General features: G+C 37.5%; 1 protein-coding gene across 1 annotated transcript in view; it reads right to left on the bottom strand.

The window, feature by feature from the left end:
- Positions 1–22,991, bottom strand: part of KCND2 (potassium voltage-gated channel subfamily D member 2) — a 263,107-nt gene that overhangs the window by 238,705 nt on the left and 1,411 nt on the right. The window contains exon 2 of the mRNA XM_041471509.1: positions 20,790–21,963. Within this exon, the coding sequence (XP_041327443.1) occupies positions 20,790–21,904 (1,115 nt within the window). The 5' untranslated portion in view covers positions 21,905–21,963. The remainder of the gene's footprint in view (positions 1–20,789; positions 21,964–22,991) is intronic.

Here is a 22,991-nt window from a genome sequence, read left to right as displayed (position 1 = left end):
CAATTTCTAAACTACCAACCCAGAAGAAACACTTATTACCCAGAAAAAATAACTTGTTCAAATTTTAGAAGAATGTTTATGATATAGGTGGTGTTTACCATGAAGATATAGGATATAGGAACCTAAATAAAACTTGCTGCATCATTGTGAAGCTCTGTCTTCTATAGTAGCTTCATGCTAAATATGAAGGCAAACCGAAGGTGAAGAATTGTGGGGTCATGATACTCAGAAATAATCCCAAAACTAACCAATGAGATTGCTAATTCTTTAGTCACCACAGTCTATGAGGTAATTCTCAATATATTGCATGATAAATCTCTTAGTGAAAAGAACAGCAATGAAGACAGAAGAGTACAGTGCTGCCTAAATCTGGATCTCAGTGCTAAGTCTGCATTTCAGAATAAAACACATTTTTCTCTCTTTAATTCAGATACAAGCACACACACAGAGAGAGTGAAAAAAAAAGTTAGCTGTTATTTTTATCAAGAGTGCAAAGTACTGAGAAGCCACAGGGGACCTTGCATGTAATTTTTTGTGCAGTATCAGGACAAGACTATCACTAAGGTATGCAAAGAGTGAATGTCAGAAATGTTCATACTTATGGAACCAATATTTCACACTGGAAATTTAGACATAGAAAAAGACTATCTCTGTTAAAACAAAAAAAAAGTAGGAAAAAATACCTGAAAAGGAAAAAAGAGAAGAAAGATTTATTCCTTAGCAACTTCTGTATCTTACTGCAAAATAGCAAAACTGAGATACTGTTTATGATTTAAGACACCCATTTGCCAACAGCTAGCACACTAAACTGGTAATTGTTCACAAAACCAGTTAAAACATATCTATTGGTTTTACATGTACTGGTAAAGGAGAACTGGGATCATAAAATACCAAACCCCACAAGTTTTTAGTTTCTCTGTCACATCTCAGTGCATTTAATATCCTTCTGTCATATTATTTATGACTTCACAAAGAAACCAGTTATTTCCCATTATCTCTTCAATAAATAAGTAAAGCAGAGCATGCTGCAGCACTACAATTCGTTAATGAGATGCCTACAAAATCGTCACGGTGTCTGGTCTCAGAAGCTTGCACAGCATCTAACTATTAGAGTTCACCTCATCCCCGAAGAGTAATTGCATTTTTTACACATTGATATGTACCAACCTAACGGCTGAAACACACATTTCAAAGTGGATTCCATAAAGTAAGTAAACCTTTCCATGCCATGTTTAATATTTAAAAAACCAAAAATTCTACAATTATTTTCTGTTTTCATTAACATTTCCAGCTGTCTGTCATAAGAGTGTTGCCTTCTTTTCTTATAAGGAGAGCAGGTCACAACTTTTACCTTGGATTTCATGTGGGAAAAATCTGACACTCCAGCTCCCACTGGTATGAACTAATGATATAGAAATGTTACATTATATGCCATAACACATAACTAAAATCTTGATGCAAAATCTGCTGAAGAAAAAGAAATCCTTTCCATTAACTCCTGTGGGCTTTGTCTTCAAACCCAAATGCTGATAGAAATCATTGCATTTTCTTCCCATTTATCTATATGACTGCTTAATAAAAAAATGCACAGGTAAAAAATGTTTCTTTTTTTATTATATCCATAAGATTTTCACAAGTTAAAAGAAACAACCATGAAATGACTCCTACATTTAAAAAGACAAAATATTTACCAATATTTTTCAAATACAGCAAGTACAGTGTTTCCTGTCATTTCTACTGGCCTTTTTTATCACAAGACATAGTGTTCATAACACATATTTCTTTAGTTTTATTCATGGTAGGCTCTCTCATTTCATTTCACTGGTTTGTAGTAGGGTTTCATAATATTTGTGTACATTCTTTTCTTCTAGCAATATTTTTACATTGGAATAAAATTTCCAGGTGTGCTTCCCCCTGTTTATTAAATACATTATCAAGGACAGAAGATGTAAAAGTTTTGAGTTTTTTATGGTTTTCCTCTTTTATTCAACTAGCGGAAAACTATTTATCTGAGACACTTTAAATACATATACAGGGGCTACAGCAATATAGCCATAATGCCTCAAGAGAACATATCATTTTTCTGAGGTGACCTGTTCAATATATTCTGAATACCTTTCTCCTGAGCAAGTTGCTGTCACTCTGTCATTAGGAATGTCATTAGGAAAAAGCACCTTGGGCAAAGAAGCTTGAAAATGGAATGAGGAACAGTTAAATTGCATTAAAAAAGCAGGACCCCCCCCCAAATCTGAATGGGGAATAAAAAGGAATAAAGAGAAATAATTATTGGCTCTGACATCATAGCCATTTCATTTTGTTCTCCTGCAATGGGATTCAAGTAGAAAGTGAAGACACTTTTGGTGTATGTATGTAGGTTTTTGTACATGAGTTAGTATTAAAGCTCAGGTTGCAGTCATTGAGTCTAAAGAGTGATTTACCTCACCTGGAAGTAGAAATATATATTTGAGCATCTCACCTTGGGTAGTACTTAGACACTCTTAAATTCATTTGGTTGGGTTTTTTTCCAGTATGTCATTCAAGGGAAACAGAAAAATCACTGTTATTTACAATAAGATAAGGAAAAATAAAGTTCTCAGGCAGAAAAAGAAATCAGACATAAGATGACTGGTAAAAATTCTGGAAGAATAAATGTCAGCAAAAAAACCTTTTTAGTCAACAGCCAATCTCAGGCAATAAGGATAAAGATACATGTTTATGCACAAAACTCATTTACACATGCTATATGATTACTGTTTAATAAGCCATTTCCTTCCAGGAAACAGTTGTGAATATGCATAAAGTCATTCATGCACTGCATTCATGTCAACAAAGCTGCAATGTTCTCTGAAATGGAATAACACCCAAGAATAAAATCTATTCTCTCTCAGTCCTTACAGGATTTTCAGAGTATTGGCATTCATGTCTCACATCAGAAAAAAATTAACTGCAAGTTTATTTGTATTTCATTAAATAAATTATTTGTTTAACTGTTATCATGTATTGGAGGAACCTAAGGAAGTGTGATGATCTCTAGGAGTGACAGATTTTAATTTGGAAAGGCAAGCAAGCACATAAGTCCATATAACAACCATTATGCAGTTGGTAAGTCTCAGCCAGTAATTTATTTTAACTGATTGTCTGACAGATTCTTGTTAGAGAAATTAGCTTTTTTTTCTTTAGACCTATTTTATATACAGGACCAAAGAATCAAAAGACCACTAAGGCATTGAGTCGAACTGTTAACCCAGCACCTCTCTGTTCACCACTAAACCATGTCCCCAGGTACCACATCTGCAAGTATTTACCAACTCAGGGATGGTGACTGAACCACTTCCCTGGGCAGTCCATTCCAATGCTTGAGCCCTTCCAGTAAATAATTTTTTTCTACATCCAATCTAAACCTTCCCTGGAACAACTTGAGGCTCCTGTGCTATGGTTTGTATGGTTTGTTAGGATTAGAGACCAACGCCCACCTGGCTACAACCTCCTTTTATGCAGTTGTAGAGAGATAAGGTTCTCCCCTGAGCCTCCTTTTCCCCATGCTAAAGAACCCCAGCTCCCTCAGCAGTTCCTCATACAACTCACTCTCTAGACCCTTCACCACCTCCATTGTCCTTCTCTGGACACGCTCCAGCCCCTCAATGTCCTTCTCGTAGTTGATGCCTTAAGTTTTAGCTGTCATATTTTCCAGATTCTGTACTGCATTAGAGTATAACTCTGAACTTTACATGAAGTGTTAGCAAGTTGTCTTCACGGTTTAGTTAAACAAAACAATCCTTTTCCAGCCCGAGAACCAAGGACACCATTGCAGCTTCAGGCCCAAAAAGTATAAACAACAGGGAATTGAGGAGAGCAATTTGGGAGGATGGGACTGCATAGCCTGAAGCTGTAATTGGACAATTAACCCCAACACGTAAATGGAGCAAAACTTGTAAAAGTGTGAAAACTCATGATCCATCGTCCATCTTGGGTGTAGCCTCAGCCAGGCCCTTGTACTGCCCAAGGTGTATCCTTTGAAGGCCTTTTAATAAACACCTACTTTAACATTGTCTAGACTCTGTTCCAGGTAGCCTCTCAAGGCATCATAGTGAGGGGCCCAGAACTGGACACAGTGCTGCCTTACCAGTGATGAGTACAGTATATGACATTATCCTAATACAGTTAGCAGGACAATCCCAAAATGCTGGCAGAAGTATCAATTCAAATGTCCTTTATGCCAGAAGAATAATGAGGAGATGTAATATATGACACATTTTTCACTGACTATTTCAGTAAACAGATCAACCAAGAGATAAAACCTTTATTGCTCTAAATAGCACTGTTATACCAGTCCAAAATTAGATACATCAGGCTCTGTCTGTCATGTTCTCTTATGATATTAGTGCGTGATATACTTTCAAGGTTGCCTGAAAGCTTCTGTGAGTTAGCAAGGCTTTTGATAAGTTAATGAAAAAAATACCAACTTGTTCCCCTTTTATCTATAAGAAACTGAGCAAATTCTCTATTCCACTGTTGATTATGACCACTTCTGTGAAATACTCATGGTGGGATCTCATCTATGACTCAACATCTATATTAGCCCCATAATTCCCATCCATGTTACAGAGGAGATGCTGTATCATTTACTTCCTATTAAGATTTTCCTGACAAAAACAGATAAACCTGTTACATCAGAAGTTGGAATGTACTATCTTACTGTTTTCCTGCTGATGAAACTATGCTTCAAGTACATTTAATTAAACTCTATTGTTTGTTTTTCTCACCCTGTGACTGCATAAGGTACTGAGAGCAATACATGTATTGGAGGAATGCCTGTTAACACTCCCACAGATCTGGGATAAAATCCTTAGAGTTTGACATAACTCAAGAAAGTAATCGTTGTCCTGGTCAATATCTTTCTAGAGGTTTTTATACAAAAGCTTGATGCAAAGCCCTCTCAGGTCAAACCAAAGACTATTTGATTTCCATGGGCTTTGGATCAAGTGAATAGCACTAAATCCTGCATTCAGGGGCTCACAGATACTGCAGCATTTATGCACCTTACATTGAAATTTTTATTACATGTTTGTGTTCTGCAGCTGACAGAAGTTCTCATCACCTTTGATGATATAAATAGCTGAAGAAAGTAAGAGTAGTAAGAAACTTGTGAGTTTAAAACATCTGTTTTCCTGTTTGCACAGTATTCAAGCTCTATGATAATCTTGGAGACTCTGAACCTTTAATTAAGGTACTTAATGTACCTTAATTAATTAATGGGTACAGCTATAATGTACCCATTGTCCAAAATTCCTTCAAAAGAATTTAGGAAAAAAACTATCTTCCTAATCTAAGCTTGATCTGACCCACAGTTTAGTTATTTCCATTAATAGAAAACATGAGGGGGGAGGCAAAGGAGATGAATTAGTGTAAAACTAAAGCCCTGTCTGTGGCTGGAAATTAATGGCATGGTCAGGACATAAGCAAAGGCAAGAACACCATGATACTACACCAGTTATATCATCAGCAATCTGTGACTTCTACCCAAGGCAGAAGTTGTACCCTTTTTCTTTTACGTGCACTGGTGGATATCTTGCCATTAATTTTTCTAATTGTTTTTTTAAGTCAAAAAAATAATGGATCAGTCATGTCTGGTTTATAGCCTTTCGCCATTAAATGAAATTGTTCTTTCATAGCATTTTTTTTCTGAAAGTATTCTCCATTCCACACATGGATGAAAAGTCGAAATTGCTTTGAACTGAAATCCCAAAAGCAATTCAAATCAAACAAGCCAAATGTTTTAGGCTTTTGTTCTACATTTCTAAAATAAAATGAATAAAAAGTAAGTGGGTTTCACTCATGTATTTTTGGAAACAGGAAATTCATAAATTATATTTTCCAGCTATAGTTTACTTTTATCAAAGTCTCACATAAGAAAAAAGTTCAAAGACTCCTGAAGAGATTTTCTATTACCTTACATTACAAGAGCTCTTGATGCTTCACTGTGAAATTTTTAGAAGAAATATGAGGTTTCTTTGGGAAAAAGTTTTAGATATGTATTTGGACACAATTAATTTATTCTGATATTATCTTAGAACCATAGAAAATTATGGGTTGCAAGGGACTTTAAAGATCATCTAAATCCAAACCCCCAGCCTTGGCCAAGGGCACCTTCCACTGGACCAACCACATCCAACTTGGCCTTGAACACTTCCAGGGATTGGACATCCACAATCTCTTTGGGTTACCTGTTCTCATGCCTCACTGTCCTCCCAGTAAACAACTTTTTCCTACCATCTAATCTAAATATCTCCTCTTTTAGCTTAAAACCATTTCTCCTTGTCCTATCACTGCCTGTCGATGTAAAAATTCTCTCTCCCTCATTTTTATAAGGCCTTTTAGGTACTAGAAGGCCACAAAAAGATCTCCCTGGAGTCTTCTCCAGGCTGAACAAATTGAACTCTTCCTGCACTGTCTTCATAGGCGAGGTTCTTCAGCCCTCTGATCAACTTGTGAACCTCCTCTGGACCTTCTCCAACAGGTCCATGTCTTTCTTGTGCTGAGGACTCCAGAGCTGGATGCAGCACTCCAAGTGGAGCTTCACCAGAGTGGAGCAGTGGGGCAAAATCCCCTCCCTTGCCCTCCGGGACATGCGCTTTTGATGCAGCCCAGGATGCAGTTGGCTTTCCAGGCTGTGAGTGAACAGTGCTGGCTCATCTTCAGCTTTTCATCCATGAGGACGCCAGAGTCGACCCTTCAAGTCCATGTCTGACCAACTTGGAGACAAGAATGTTGTCGAAGGCCTTGCAGAAGTCTAGGTAGATGACATTGGTCTGTCTTCCCTTGTCGACTGTCTCAGTCTCTCCATCATAGAGGGCCACCAGATTGTTTAGGCACAATTTGCCTCAAGACAGCTATGTTGGCTGTCCTGAAATACCTCCTTGTGTTCTATGTGCTACATACAAAACAAAACTACTTCCATGAGGATTTGTTCCACAGTCTTCCCAAGCACAGCAGTAAAGCTCACCAGTATGGGGTCCCCTACACCCTGTTTTCTTTCCTTTTTGAAAATAAGAGTGATATTTCCTTTTGTCTGACTGCAAAAGTTCTCGGCTTTTTTTATAATTCTCTGATCAAAGTCAGTAACCATAATCACTAAAAGTTACCAGTTTTTATACTACAGTAAAGAAATCATGTGAACAGGTGTATTTTTCTTTACCTCACAGCATGAATCTGTTGCAGTGAACCTGCCTAAAGTACCACAGTACACTGGAGAGTTAGTGATTCACATAACAGTGAAACCCAGCAAGTATAGCAGACCATGCTAAATGTCCACCCCAGCCTTCAGGCTGTGCTCTGTTGTGCAAACACATTGTCTGCAGGATAAACCTGCCCAGATCACTGTAAGATAGGATCCTGCAGATAACTGGTGATTACACCACTCTACGACCTTGCCTTCATCTAAAAGTGCAGCAAGAAGGTATCATGAAAATATCCTTTATTAATATGATTGTTTTATTGCAATAAATAAATAAAAATTATGCAGTATTGCCCAAAAGAGAGATCTCTGCATGCACAGGATCTCTGCAGCATGCTGTGGAAAAATTCCCCCAACCCATCCAATGCTAAGCAAATGCATAGTTCCCAGCATCTGAAGGGGTATGAGATTGACTATATAACTATACTCCTCTTTATGTTATTAAAACACCTATTTTATTAAATCATTTGTTGTTGTACCTTTCTTGTCAAGATTCAGAAAAAATCCTGCATCTTCACTCTCTCCCCTCACATCCCACCACTCCACCCTGGTGCAGAACACTAGCCACTCTCAAGCTCCTTTATTGAAGGACTAACAACTCAGTTTTTGACACTGTCTATATCTATTTCTCTCTAGCAAACTAGTTAGGTAAATAATCTCTTTGCAGATTGGCTTCATAGGTCCTTGCTCTCAATTTGTTTTGAAAGACAAGGGGTTGGCATAATAAAAATATAACTTCAAATCTCAGAAGAATGTAAAAAACATGTCTTCATACCAGGATTTGTTCTAAGGACAACTTAGAAGTAAGCAAGAAGCTTAAGAAATAGAGTTTCTTTTCCATCATTATCATCACTCTTCTAGCTTTTCAAAAGCATTAGCTTGAATTGCAAATGGGAAGAGAACTATTTTTAAAAAGTATTAAATAAAAATTGTGACCCTAAATTAAGAAATAACCACTGTTTCCTCTCAAAAGAAAAGCAAAGTTTCGATAGTTATATAGGATAGCACTTTTTCTTCAAAACTTATTTGGAAGTTTATAATAAAACTGGCCAGTGAAGGGAAGATAAAAGAGGAAATATTGTGTCTTCCATAGTTCATTCATCTCTTTTCAGAGACACAAAAAAAAAAAAATTAATATGCCACTTAATGCATAAAAAAGCAAAATTTCATGAACTCTTATACAAAAAAAAAAAACAAAAAAAAACAAAAAAAAGAAACATACTGAAGGAAATGTTATTTCACACTTTTATAGAACTGTACTAGCTGGCAAATTTGAGATGTGCTGTTCTGGAAAAGCAGATCATGAAGACAAACTAAAATGAGGTAAACCAAATCTTTGTTGATAACAGGATTTCATACCAAATTACAGAATTCCCTTACCAGAGAGACTGGTATGATTTGCAGAGAAGTGAACAAAGTTCAGAAGGAAAACGAGAAAGACATAAACCCTGAAGCAGTTTTGACCATAATACCCTGTCATTGCCTTTAAGGTTCTGTAGACTTCAGTCTGGAGGCAGCTTTAGAGAAAATGATATTTTTTAAATTGAATTAAATATGAAAATGATTACTGCAATGAGTAGAGTGTCCCTGCTGAAATTTATTGCAGTGTGTCTCCAAAATTTTCAGTCTGCTTCAGAGCTATGCATTGGCAATGCCTAACTGCAGTCTAGAGCTCTGAAACCTCCTGGAAGAACAGTGGGATATGTCTGATCTGTCTCCTTTGGGACATTTTAGACATGAACAGTGGTGAAACAGCTAACAAGACCATCACTGGTCTTTAGGTTTCCCATTCAGAAGAACAGAAATAGTTTACAACTCTTTGAACGTAATCAAGGTATTCAAGATCTCCATATCTTAGCTCACAAGCATTGCTATTTGAAGAACGACTTCTTTCCTGCAGAAAATTACAGTGGATACTTAAATTTTCTTCAAAATTTCTAAAGACTTCTTCTAAACCAGCACAAACATTAAATTTCCATTTTTTTCAAATTTAATTTTTTTTGTGTTGTTTAGGAAAGGACAAAATATTGGCAAAAGCACTGAAGTGGCCTTCAGGGTTACACAAAACAAGAATATTTCGAGTCTAAATGTAGCAGATATGTTGCCTTTTTGATGAAGTGGAAATTGCCATCAAATGCCAAGCATGTATGATCTTTGAAAGGAATATGCTATGGGCCTTTCACAGTTATATAACTTGGGAATTAGGAGAGTTGATCAAACTAACTGCCCACAGAGCTTAGGATTTATCTCATCCCTTTCCACTTGGCATTTAAAGTCTCCAGTAATTATAATAAATTTCATTTATACTCAGTGCAGATGACTGAGCACATCCAGATGCCTGCTTCTCTTCATTACCTCCTAAGTGAGAAAAGGATGACTACTTCAGAACTATTTAACTTTTGGAGGAGTAAGTTAAGACCTATAAATATCTCCCAGAGATAGTAAGCAACCGGCAGAGAAATAAGTTGGAATTCCACCTCCAGATTCTTCCATAATAATTCTATTGTACAGCATGTCCTATTTGTCTCCTTTAAAATAGTCTTATGTTCTGATTGTCTTCTTCAAAAACCACACACCTAAAGTCTCTAAATTCTATTGCTATATCCTTCCACACAAACATAGGGACTGGGAAATGAACTATGTACGGACAATATGAAAGGTTTATTTAAGGAAACCTTCCTGTTGCATTTGGATTTGTTTGCTTTGAAAACAAGGGAACCTCTGAGAACAGCTAGTGAGCTAGAAAACAGGTATCAAAAAGTATATTAAAGCAGAAGATACACCACTGAGAGAGACTAAAGAGATGAACCAATCTGTTTTCAGCCTTTTGATACATTTCAAAACCATTTATGTGGATCTAAATCCATACCTCCATCCATTTTTCTGTCCAGTATTCCAAATCATCTGTAACTTTTCTCTGTATTTGCTTAATTTGTTTGCAAAGACATAGGAAGCAGTGCACACTAAATGTTGTGACTACTTAGAGTAATAGGGAAAGCTCACATGCAGTCTGGAAAAGTGTAGCAAGACCCAAAACTCTTTGCTATTGCATGGCCAAGCACACTGTAAATCCACTCCATGGATGACTGCCTGACAGACATTGTGCTGTACTCCTGGTGTGAAGAGGGCTCTGGGCAGCCAGCTGCCAGAAGGCAGCAGCATCCAAAGGGATTTGGACAGTTCACTCCAGGCACTCTTCTCTGTCTTCTAGAGACCTGAAACAAAACCGCTTCCCATCTCCTGCTCCCACAAGTAGGATTTTAACTTGCATGTGCACTGTTGCACAAAGATGTCTATATTTTTAAATCATTGGTCATCTGTGCCAGACACAAGAAGTGAGCACCATCTCTGGTCTGCAGCTGTGCCTGTCCCCAGAGCAGGAGGGAGCCTGGCACAGCTCTGCCAGTGTGGCAAGAGGCGGAACTGCGCTGAAGGGCTCACCAGCACGACTAGCAACATTGCTTCTCCATGAATTATTCAATGCACTAAACTTCGAAAATCTGGGCCTTCACAGGAAAGAAACCGTAGGCTAAAGGAATGATGACAGTTGCAGCCTTTCAGCAGCTGCAACTTCTACAGTGATTTGACTGCGATGGGATGTAGGGAGAGAGGTGTCAGAAGTAGCACGTGGTCTGAGAAGGACAGCATACATATCCCATATTACCTGGGGCTTTTTTTGTAAGGAGATTCCTTTATAATATTTACCTCTAAAACTTGGCACCTTTTGACACATACTGTAGGTTGATTATTATGTTCACAATCAAATCAGATAAAACTTGAGCTTCTCTTTCACTTGGAAAATAACTAATACTGAGCATGTCAAATCATTAAGCCAGTCTGTGGACAGATTTACTCTAAACTATCTATCTGTGGGAAAGCTTCAATTTGTACTCTTTCAAGCTTCCATTCAGATGCTAAAATAGCAAATTCTTCCTAAATTCTCAAACAGTCTAGAGTTTACAATGTTGAAAGTTTCATTTTATATACATACATATCAAATAAACACAAGAGATGGTTGCAAGCATAACTCTCTCTAGGTGTGTGAGAATAGGTGTACATACTCTGCTTGTCCCGTTCTCCTGTCTCTAGTCCATGATATCCACGTTTCAACTTGGATTTTATCAACTGATGGAAAAAAAATGCATCAATAACAAACCAATACCAAAAAGTTTAGGTAAACTAAAAATTCTCAATTCTAAAAGTGGTACAAGATATTGTGGTATTTATATTACAAAGAGTTAAAAAGAGTTGTTACTAGATTGCTTGATGCTGCTGTGTCTTCAATACAAAGGCCACAATTCTTAACCTGTTGCATACCAACAATGAATTGATTAGATACCCTAAACCAAAAAAGTATATAGGCTCTTCACAATCAGATTTGGAAAACATCTTCAACCTCTCTGCTTTTTATTCCTCTTTAGGAAGAAGGAGAGTTGGGGACCAGCATGTTGCAGCTGTCATCCACCATGTCAAAGAGCATCAATTTTGTTCCTAAGCAACTCTGCACGGTGAAGTAGTTGCTGCCCATAGCTGATAAGGATGCTCAGGGAATTGTTAAGTGGCTGCAAGTGGAAGAGATAAAAGTTGCAGAAAATGAAAGTAAGGCCACTAACACAATAATAAAACTCCTCTTTTGGGCTATAAAAAAGGGGGATATGAATAGTAACAATGATGAAAGTTAAGGATCCCACTCATATTACATATGCTGTCATACAGAAACCTCTCTTGATTCATCTTACTGAAAGAAGCAGTGAGTTAGGATGCAAAAGACACATTCAGACTGTAAGCTATTACACAATGCTAAATTAATTCCTTCACAACCTCACAGTCTAACTCTCAGCCATTTACTGAGAATGCCTGGATGGTCAAGCTTTCAAGTGAAAATTTGAAAGACTGTTCCCTGTTTATCAGCCAAAATATTTTGAGAATCTGCCAGTATAATTCATAGAAAAAAATCTGTATCTCTGGATACACATTTTAAAAAGTTATGGTTTGGCCTCAAAATATTTTTTTATCTAAAATAATAATTAATTAAAGCATGTTAATGTATTATCATAAAATTAGGCTATTACAGATACCATTAAGGAGGTTCACAGTTACTTCTTAATCTAAAATTAATTCTCTTAATCCAAGAGATTTAAACTGTAGTGAAACATACTTACTTTAATTTACCAAAGTAGCCAGAGTAATTAAATAAAATCCTAGAACTTTATACTGCCTTTTATACTATAAGAAGCATTAGCTAAGGACACTGAGTCTTCTATAATCAAACAGCTAAATTTATTTCTACAGTTACATATTTTATAACATTTCTGTTTTAATGCTGATATTATAACAGATCATATTTTAAAAAAATATACAAGTGTTCTCAATATTGGGATTTTTTCTTCATATGTTATTTTTTGATATAAAGCCTTAGTGCAAGTGGTAGTAAGTACAAAACTGAGCTAGACACCATCTGGTTAAACATCAGCTCACAAATCACAATGCTTCTTCAAAGAGAAAGAACTGAAATATAAGATGCTTATCTCAGGAATTTTTTTTTTTACAAAGAATCAAGAAAAAAACAGGAAAATGTGCTTTAAATATGCTTCATTTAGGAACAGAGATCAAGGTAAAAATTAACTAGCAGAACTATAGACTCTGCTTACAAAGTTCATATTACAACACAAAGGGAAAGCCCAAAGGCAGGCAAAGTACTTCTCAAACCTCCTACATATATCTACAAAGAGTGTCCATTGAAAAATCAAATAGACACAAAATAAGAATGTTTGCCACCATACTAGAGAAGGGGATGAATTTTCAGTGGTCAAAATTGAGAATTAACTTTTATCTTTTCTTACCACATGTCAGCATCTTAACAAATTTACTGTGTATAAGCTAAATAAGGGACCTATTGAAACAAAAAAATCCTGATTGCTAGTTTATTGGAAAAATTGCATCACCTACCTGACATTGTTTCATAATTTTCCACACTGTTTCTAAAAATATTTCCATTAATAATATCTACATGTCATAGCTTCCATTTCTTACATATCTTTTCATGCTGAACTCTTGGTTTGAAAACCATACAGACAGAAAATTAGGATCAAAAAATATACCCCTTGGATAATTTACATTACTCTTTCGGTTACCCTTCTTTTTTTACTTGAATTACTCATTCCTCTGCATACCATACACACAACAACTTTCTACAGTACTATGTAAAAATAGGGCATATTCTATTTTAACAAGACCTGAACGCTAGCAGGACCCATTTGATTCTGATAGGGGCATTTGATCCTGCCTCTGGGACATACCCAAAATCTGAGTACAGCTGATATACATTCTATACTTATCCTAGAAGTTACTCCTGTGCACATAAGACTGTTTCCTAAGGCAATTGGGCTCCTAGCTTCAGCTGCTCTCCTTTGTGTTTCTAACACCCAAGCCTCTTCTGACAATTCAAGTGCCTATCTTCATCTCCAGACACATAAATGCCTTTAAATTCTTCCTTGTAGTGTTTGGGCCCTATAAATGAATAAATCCAGGAGATCCTTATGTCTGTGGAACTTGACTTCTCAGTTAAACCAATCAGATCAAAGAAACCAGTAACACAGATGAAACTGAAAAAAAAACAGGGATGAAATGCAAACTACTATTCCTAAATACTTTAAATATGCAAAATTTTAATTTGTTCACACAAAATACATTTTTCTAGGTTTTTTTAGCAATTACTGTAACTGAAGAGCCATGCTCTAATTAAGTGCATTTACACAGTAGCTCCTAATGCTTTCACCTTCAGGATGGAGATCTGCAGATAAGGAACAATACTGCACAGTGGAATATAAGAAATGAAAGTGCTTTTCTAAACACACAAAAAATACAATTGCTTATATGACTGATATCTTTGCATCTTTAATAATCAGAAAGATAGCAGTCTTTTGCTATTTTATTAGCTTTTGTCAATGCACTTAACTACAAGAATTTGAACTCATGGTAGTAGGAATGGTGTACTGATAACTAGGTACATTAAGATGTATTTCCTAATAATGCATAAGTTGTGTCTATGCTGCTATGAGAAAAGGAGTGCAGTCTCATTTGAATTATAATAGAGATGAATCCTGTTAGATTTTATTCTTTTTATGCATTGATCACATGATCTTCATAGGTACTCATGTTTAAACCTGATCCTTCATGCACCAGATACCTGAGTAAATGTTTGTCTCCAGGATTTTTCTACAGGGCACTCATACCTGTTACACATCAGATGCTCTAGTCAAAAGCATTATTTTTTATTTCATCTCAAATCACATGTATTTAAGTCTATACTGTGAAAATAATGCAAACTTCATTGTGTACTTTGGTGTAAACTGATTTTTTTTGTCAAAACAAACCCCACAGCATTTTTTACTTAACAAGACGTTTATAAAACATTACCAGAGACACAGAAGATCAAAATCATGTGCTTCATAAAAAAGATATTAAGAAATAATGGTAAAAATTAAGACTTCTAACTGTGTTAGGAGTTGAAATCCAAGCATGGTGACTATTATTGTTCCAGCAAATGTAGCATAGAGCTATCATTTTAAAGCACTGTCAATATATTCAAAACCTCTTCTCTGCTGCATAATCAATTCAGGAAAAAAAAAAAAAGTCTTAAAGACTATGTCTTCCAAAAAGCCTGTGTTCCTATCTATTGCCAAATAAATGATAAGTACAGAAATATACAGAATCTTTCCCGTCACTCTGTCATCTCTGTTGTCATGTAACTGACGAAACCTGTTAGGGCCAATCCAAAACAATTTCTGTATTTCTAATTTACACTCCCTCTTTGGAACAATCTATAATCTTAACCCCTGATGAACCAGATTCTTCTCTCATTAGCTTACCATGATGAATATTGTGAACTTCTGCCAATGGACTATAATGTCATAAAAATCAAGTAAAAGGAGTAATTCACTAGACCCTCTTTCAAATGTCTGAAAACTTAATTGTCACCTGAAGTTGCAAGATGTTCTCAACTTACTTGAATAGTCACTTTATTTCTGTGGTATTTATGTTCCCCTCTTCAGAAATACAGTTTCCATTTCCAGATATTTTTTTGCATGGCAGGCACTATTTCTAATACTGTATTCATAGATTTATGTGGCTTTTATATTGCAAATTTTTCATTTTAGACAAAGGCACAATGATGTGAATCACGGATTGTCATCACTCAGTTTGAACTTTTTGGGTTTGATCACTGAAAGATTTTACTAAAATGACAGTATTCACTGATGATTACTTGAATGATAGGCCCTAGTTAATAGATCAGGCACTAGTCATAATTACTCTCCGAGATGATTAGTTCTGCTGTACTAAGAATATTTCTATACTACATCCAGGTCCACAGTAATCTAATTGTTCTTATTCTTGTCTCAAAGTAACAACAAGGAAACAAAATTCTATCTGATTCTACCAAAGGAGCAAATACATTAGATCCAAAGCAGAAAGATCTTTTTGTTAAGCACCACCTTCAAATTTTTTCATAACTGAACTAAGGAAGGTCCTGCTCAAGATAAATGAGTGAAACAAGCTAAGTCCTTTTCCTCTAAGAGATTTTCAGGATTTTTTTGAAGACGAAGGCTGGTCCCCAGTGCAACTAAATAAAAATACAATTACTCTGCTCTCTGTCAAGAAAGAACAGCCCAATATAGTTTCAGTAATTCTTTGTTACAGAACAAAGAATTTTTTTTACTGCTATCAAAATGACCCTTAACAGTATAACAGATTCTCCCTGGAGCCTTTTTTGAATATCTAGTAATGTACTTTGAAGATGATCACAACTATACTTTGTCCCTCCTCTGTTATATAGGCTAAATGTCTCTGCTGTGAAGAGAAAATAGATTGAGACATCAAAAGCATTTGTAAAATACAAAATCCACTAGGTTGTATAAAAGAAGACAAAACCAGAAAAATTCTATTTGAAACAGGGCTGAAAATATCAAACAAAAAATGAATGAGCAATATGTATGTACAGGAAAAGAAATAATACTCTAACTTTGTGAATCTTTACATTTGTAACACTAATCATAAGAATATATCCAAACTTTTAATGAAATTTTTCATAAAACAAAGATTTTGAATTTTATTCTCTCTTGTCAGATTTTACTAAACTCAATTTTTTAATAAAAGTTCTAAAGAGATGGATTATTTCAAATTAAAATGCAGACACTATAAGGAACTAAACACACTGAAAATGGCACAGTGGTGAGAAAAGAGAATATGTGTGGCATTTCAGAAAAAAAGTGATGATGTGGAAATTTTATGATGCTCATAAGGAAAAATCTATCAAACAAAGGTCAGAACAAAAAATCTGTTCTGAGGAAAGTTCAGGTCAAATGAATGACAATGATGACAAACGAAATATTTGATCTAGTAGTAAAGGATGAATTAGGAATCTGGAAAAAAGGAGCAGAAGAAAAAAAAATAAAGCCAGCAGAGTTTTAGTACAGATGTTAACCTTGTCTTGAAGAAGGGAGGAAAGATGTCAACCATAGACAAATCTCAACCATGAAAACTATGGGCAGTGGTAGTTGGAATAAATAATGGAAAAAATAAATAGATAGAATATACCCAAAGTAATGAAAAAAGAATGGAAAAAGGACTGAAGATGGCAAAGAACATGAATGTGCAGGAAAAGGAAATCCTTTGCTCTTTTCCCTTGTTCACTGTTTGAGGCCTTCTGTTACCACATCTAGTCATCTGTTTATTATGAAGTCTTCTGAGAATTTGATATATCTTAAGTGGGTTTCCTCACACATTTTGGGCTATATTAACAAATAATGAAAACAAATAGTTGCTTTATCTTTTCTGAAAGACACACCTCTCGTTTATACAATGAAAGCAAATAAATGAGTAGTCGAGTTTAAGCTTCTCTTCATGAAGTATTCTGCTCATCTACTGAAGCATTGTGTGACTTGATAAAGCTACCCAATGTAAAGACTATAAAAATAGAATTTTAATATAGCAGCGAGATTGCTTTAAAACTACTCACAGAAGAGCACTATGCTCCTTATTTAAAGCATAATATCTTCATAAAACACAAGCTACACTATAGCTCTGACTGACTTGGGAACAAACAATATCCTTACACCATCAAAACCTTAGCAGCTATTCCAGCTCATTTGCTGGCTCCTGATGGGGCAGATGGAAATTTATTCGATTGTCATGTTATAAGGTGACAGCAGAAAGTGACAGAACTGTCATTATGGGTGTAGATGTTCACAAGCCCCTATGGAGATCTGCCGGTCCCACTTCAGTAGACTCAAGCTCTCGTCTCTGTTATCTTCACACTAACCTACTTGACCTCTATGCTTTCCACTAAAAATATTTTGTGACCTCTATCAATTTTATTACATTTTATATTTTCTCTTCTTGTTTCTACTTTACTTTTGTTACAATTAATCCTGATAAAACACTAGTTTGAAGTTTAAAATCAGACAGTTCAGTTTTTGGAAGTGTGCATGCTGTTTTTCTAGAGGCATGTTCCTCTTCTCTTTCTCTCTCTGCCTTTACTTTTCTCATGTTCTCTTTTCCTTTGCTCCTTTCTTCCTTCTTTTCATTTTTATTCAGCTCTTTCATGTAACATTTCCATGTACATGTACTACTTGAACTAAGCAGTCAAGAGCAGCTAATAGCTGGGATATCCTTGGAGGCAAAAATATAGTAATATTTGAAGTCACTAGCACTCTGCAAAGGAAAATGTAATCTATGTTTTTTAAAGACACTTTAATTGCTCAGCAATCATGCAGAACTGAGAAATATAGCTCTGCTTCCAAGGTAATAACTCCCCAAATTGCAAAGGTCGCTTACTCAATACCCTTGCTATCTAGAAAAATATGACAATGACACCACGACTCAAAAACTCAATTTTATGTTAATCTATTATTCGCTATTAGCTTTCGTGAAGTTTTTTTGTAATTCACATAACCTGCTGTGTGCTACTGTCATTTAAAACATAAAGACATCAACAAGCTTTGTTTCTAAATCAGAGAAGCTGTTCCTATCAAGTCCATTTATACACCCCTGATTCAGCTAAAACTAAAGTTAAAATGAACAGGAGTTCTGTATTAGTAAAGAGGTGGTAAACTTTAACACATAGAAAAGGTATCAGTGCTAATTACAGTCAGCTTTCACTGACCCTCAGTGCTTTTCCCTATAACTTCCCTCTCTTTTTGCATAATTATTCCATCAACTAAAAAGATTTCAAAGCTTTATTATGCTAATTTTATTTAAATTATTCACATATATATATTTAACATTTAAACATAATCTTTACAAAGTTACCATGATATTATTAAAAGGACATAATCTAGCTAATGCACTGATTAAAGATTTCATAAAAATTGGAGATGTCTGTCATATTTGAACCTGTAGCATACCTGAACTCCTGAGCATGAGACTTTGGATCTCTGTTCCACTGCTCAAAACTTTCTCATTCTCTATTCAAACTGCCTTAAAGAAGGAGTCAAGCATGAGAGGATTCTCTTCAATCCTTTTTGTTCCACTTGGGACCAAAATATTGTGCCACTGTATACTTAAAAACAGGTTCCTAGATTCTATTCAAAGATATTTGAAATTATATTCAAATTACAGCAGTACTTTTGAAGATTTTACTCAGAGTAATACTTCAAAACCTGGAATTACAGAATAATACTCATGTATGTTGTGTATGGGGGGGTGTGTGTGTGTGTGCGCCAAACAAACAAACCAATCATATCAACATCAGCTGTGATACCATACCTGTGTAATAATCAGTTGCAATTTGGGCATAAAATAAGAAAAGTTTCTGTTCAGTACCATGGACAAGTACTTTCCACATTGTGCATGGGCACGGAAACAACTTACTCAGAAAGTACCTTTTGTTACCAAAAAAAACCCATACGCCAGCTTCTGTTTTTTTCAGTATTAAAGTATCAGTCAATTCTTTCCCAAAAACATTACTGTTCTAATTAAAAATAAACTGTTAAAAAATCAGCATCAGAAAATACAGCAATGTAGATCTAGTTACCATGCCTAACTTGTTTCTTCTGCTAACTGGTCCCTTCCATTTCTCACCAGCAACAGAAAATGAAAACCAAAAAACCACCCAGGAACCTAAAAGGCGAGTTAAAATCCCCAAAGCTCTTGTCACTCCTTTTTAGCATAACTTGCCCTTACAAGAAGTATGAAATATTTACTACGCACTATATTTATCTTCATTTGTTATATCACACAGAAGATAAAAGCCTTGTATAAAAAATGGTGGCTTAAGACATTCCTTTTATCTTTTTCAATATTTTGTATGCGCATTTCCCAAGTAAATTACTATTGCACATAATAAATCAAGTTTTTCATAATAGTTTAATAATGCACTTTCATTTTGTTAAATTTAATAGTTATACATGTTTCATAAATCTCAACAGTCCCAACATATTTTGGCAAAATGCTAATAAAGTGATGGGCTTGGCCTTAATGAAAGTGCTAAGTTTGTCATTTAGTATCTGTTATTATTAAATTACTAGTCAGGTTGTAATGAAACAACAAATTTTCAGTTTCATAGATAGTACTATGTAACTCAAAATTAAGAATAGGGAAAAAATTGTCATCTCAAATTTGTCAACCTTCTAAATCCCTGTTGTAACTACAGACAAATGCATTTTATAACTTGGTGCAGATACAATGATCTGGTATCAGATCAGCTGATACAATGACACTGGTATCAAAGACTTCATAAAATATACTTTCTCTCATCTATCCATTAAAATGCATTGCATTCTAATGTCAACAGTGACACTTTTTAACCCCTATTCTCTGAAAGAAATTGTATTGCCATTGGAATTGTTTAAAGACACATGCTTGATGTGTCATATGTCTCACACTTCCTCAGATCATTTTCCGGAGTGTGTCACCAGTCAGTGTAGCTTGACACTCATAATTTAAAAGTTATAGGTCCATGAAAATCAAAGGAAATGTGTTCAGTGTCTTAAATAAAATCCAAAATAATTTTTTTTGTAAAGACAAGGTATGATTTTCATGAAAATAAATCACATTGTAATAATGAACTCAATAACCAGGTCTACATCAATACACGTCTTAAAACAAAATGGCCGATCCACATACTGATCAAATTAAAAGCTTGCACTTTGGTTCTCCTTATAAACATTAATAATTTAGCAACACTGTAACAGGGCCTGCCAGCAAAAACAGTTCTCCATTAAAAATCCACTGATAACTCACATATACTCACAAAATATTCCAATTTCGCTGTCCAAAATCAAACAGTTTCAAGACTTTTTTGCTTTGTTTACTTGTTTGCTTTTTCTGGTTTTTTGCAGTTTTTGGATTTGGGTTAATTTCAGCAATGCTGTTAACTTTCTTAAACATGTAAAACATCTAGAAGGAAGTCACAAGTTGTGTTCTTAAAGTTCTGTAACAAAAACTTACCCTCACTTTTTTTTCAATCACCATTTTTTAAAAATTGAGTATCTTTCTGTTCATGCCAATGCACTTGTTGAAATGTTGGCTGTAACCAAACACCAGCTGCACTTACCCCAGTGTTGTCATGGTGACGATGGTGTACCAGAAGGCTGCAGGGATGCTGGTGAACTTGCTGGCTGATGAACCTTTCTCTGCATAGTACATGACTGTGGCAAAGATGATGATGGCCATAGTGAGTGAGAAGAGGAGGAAGCCTAACTCCGAGGCACAACTTTTCAATGTATAGCCCAGGATGCGCAGACCCTGTGAGTGGCGGGAAAACTTAAAGATCCTGAAGACACGAAAGACTCTTAATGTCACAAAAGCCCCACTGACATCCTCGTTATCTGTCATCACCAGGCCAATGTAATATGGCATAATGGCCACCACATCAATGATACTCATGACGCTGCGCACGAATTTGTAGCGACTAGGAGCTGCCAGCAGACGTAGGAGATATTCAACTGTGAAGATCATGACACAGGCAGTATCCAGGCAGAAGAAAGCCACTGCATACCGCTCTCCACAGGGCAGCTCTTTGATGCGACCCGGGCTTACCCCACAGGGCACTGTCTCCACCACGTTGGCAATAACAGATACGGCAATGAAGAAACCAGTGACATAGTAGAAGACCAGAGCCAGGGTACTGGTGTGTGGGTTTTCAAAGGCCCGCCACATCCTCTGGCGAGCTGTCATTGAGGGTAGGGAGCTCTCAGCTACATGATCCGTATCAGCATCATCCTGCAGGCGCTCAGCATTCTCACGCCGGCGATCCTTGTACTCCTCGTAACAGCAGTCACCAATGATCTCAGGGATGATGCCAAAGAAGGCCAGCTCCTCATCATAAGCTGAGATGCACTCCTGGCGGGGATAATGAAGCTTCCCAGTACGGTAGAAGTTGAGAATGTGGCGGAAAATGTCAGGGTCCCGATCAAAAAAGTACTGTTGTGTCTCGGGGTGGTAGAAGAAGTCCCGCTCTGAACTGCCCAGCAGAGTGTCAGGGTAGCGCTCTAAGGTGTCCAGCCATGTCTGGAACTGGATGCCACTCACATTCAGCACAATCAGAGAGTCCTGGCTTCGCTTTCTCTCCTGCCGTGGAGCAGCTGGCATGGGACCAGTAGCCACTGGCATCCATCCTATGGCTGCTGCCCTGGCAAAGGGTAACCAAGCTGCTACACCTGCCGCCATGGTTCCAAACACCTATTACAGCTAAGGGAGTCAATCTAGAGACAGTGCTGGTCCAGCCACTAAAATAGAGAGGGAAAAGAAAAATACAAATTCTCACACATTCTTAAGGCAGCAGAATTTCTCAACATATTTGTGATATTCAGTATTAACTGGAAACCTTTTTGCTTCCTTTTTGTTTCCTCCACCTTTTTACCCCACAATATGCTTTCCAGGCGCTGGTCACACTGTTAGGACCATAAATGAGGGCACTTGGAAATCCCTGTATTCACAGCAGCTTCTCTAACAGCTAGATCCTTTGGATACGAGATCTCCATTCGAGCCCCCAGGATAGAAGCAACAGTCCTCAAATCAATAGCCCCTGGAGCCGGCTAGTAGCTCTAGTGCAGCTGTGCAGCCACCTGGAAGGAGATTTTCCTCCACGCGCGATGCAGCCGGTCCCCCCGCCCCTCCTCCGCCTGCTCCCCGCCCGCCGCCGGAGCCGGGCCGCGGCAGCCAGCGGAGCCCTTCCCGGGCGGCTGCAGCGGGGCCGCCGGCGCCGTCTCCGCTCGCCGTGGAGGGGCGGAGGGGATGGGCCCGGCGGGCCTCCCCCCTTCCCGGCGGCAGCCCTGGAGCAGCGGCGCGAAGAATCCTCTCCCTGACCTTTAATCGCCGTCCGGGGACTCCTCCAGACCCCGGCTAGGGGGCCGGGGGAGCCGGCGGGGCAGGGGGAGGAGCTCCGGGCGGCAGCATTAAACTTTAAGGCAAGTTTTCCGTGCAGGAAATGCTTTGAAGGGCAGAGGGATGCCGGAGATGGGGCGCCGGGAGCGGGAAGCGCCCTACAGAGCAGGAGCGAGCAGAGCGGGGCTCTCCCCCGGACGGAGCATCAGGGCACGGACAGGGCGGCGAGGAGACCGGGGTCGGGGAGAGCCCCGCGCTCCTGGCGGGGGCAGGGGCGGGGGTTTTGGAGACACATGCAGCAGTGGGCTGCACGGGGCATCCCCGGGAGCGCCCGAGCGGCCGGCGAAAGGCGAAGCCGAGGGAGGCTGGCTGTGGAGCGGGAGAGGGGCAGGAGCTCCCTGGCGGCGGGGGAGGCCGGGGACCGGGGCGG

Source organism: Pyrgilauda ruficollis, unplaced genomic scaffold, assembly GCF_017590135.1.
Source record: "Pyrgilauda ruficollis isolate IOZ18807 unplaced genomic scaffold, ASM1759013v1 scaffold27, whole genome shotgun sequence".
Classification (NCBI taxonomy): Eukaryota; Metazoa; Chordata; class Aves; order Passeriformes; family Passeridae; genus Pyrgilauda; species Pyrgilauda ruficollis.
This window is presented reverse-complemented; position numbering and strand designations above follow the sequence as displayed.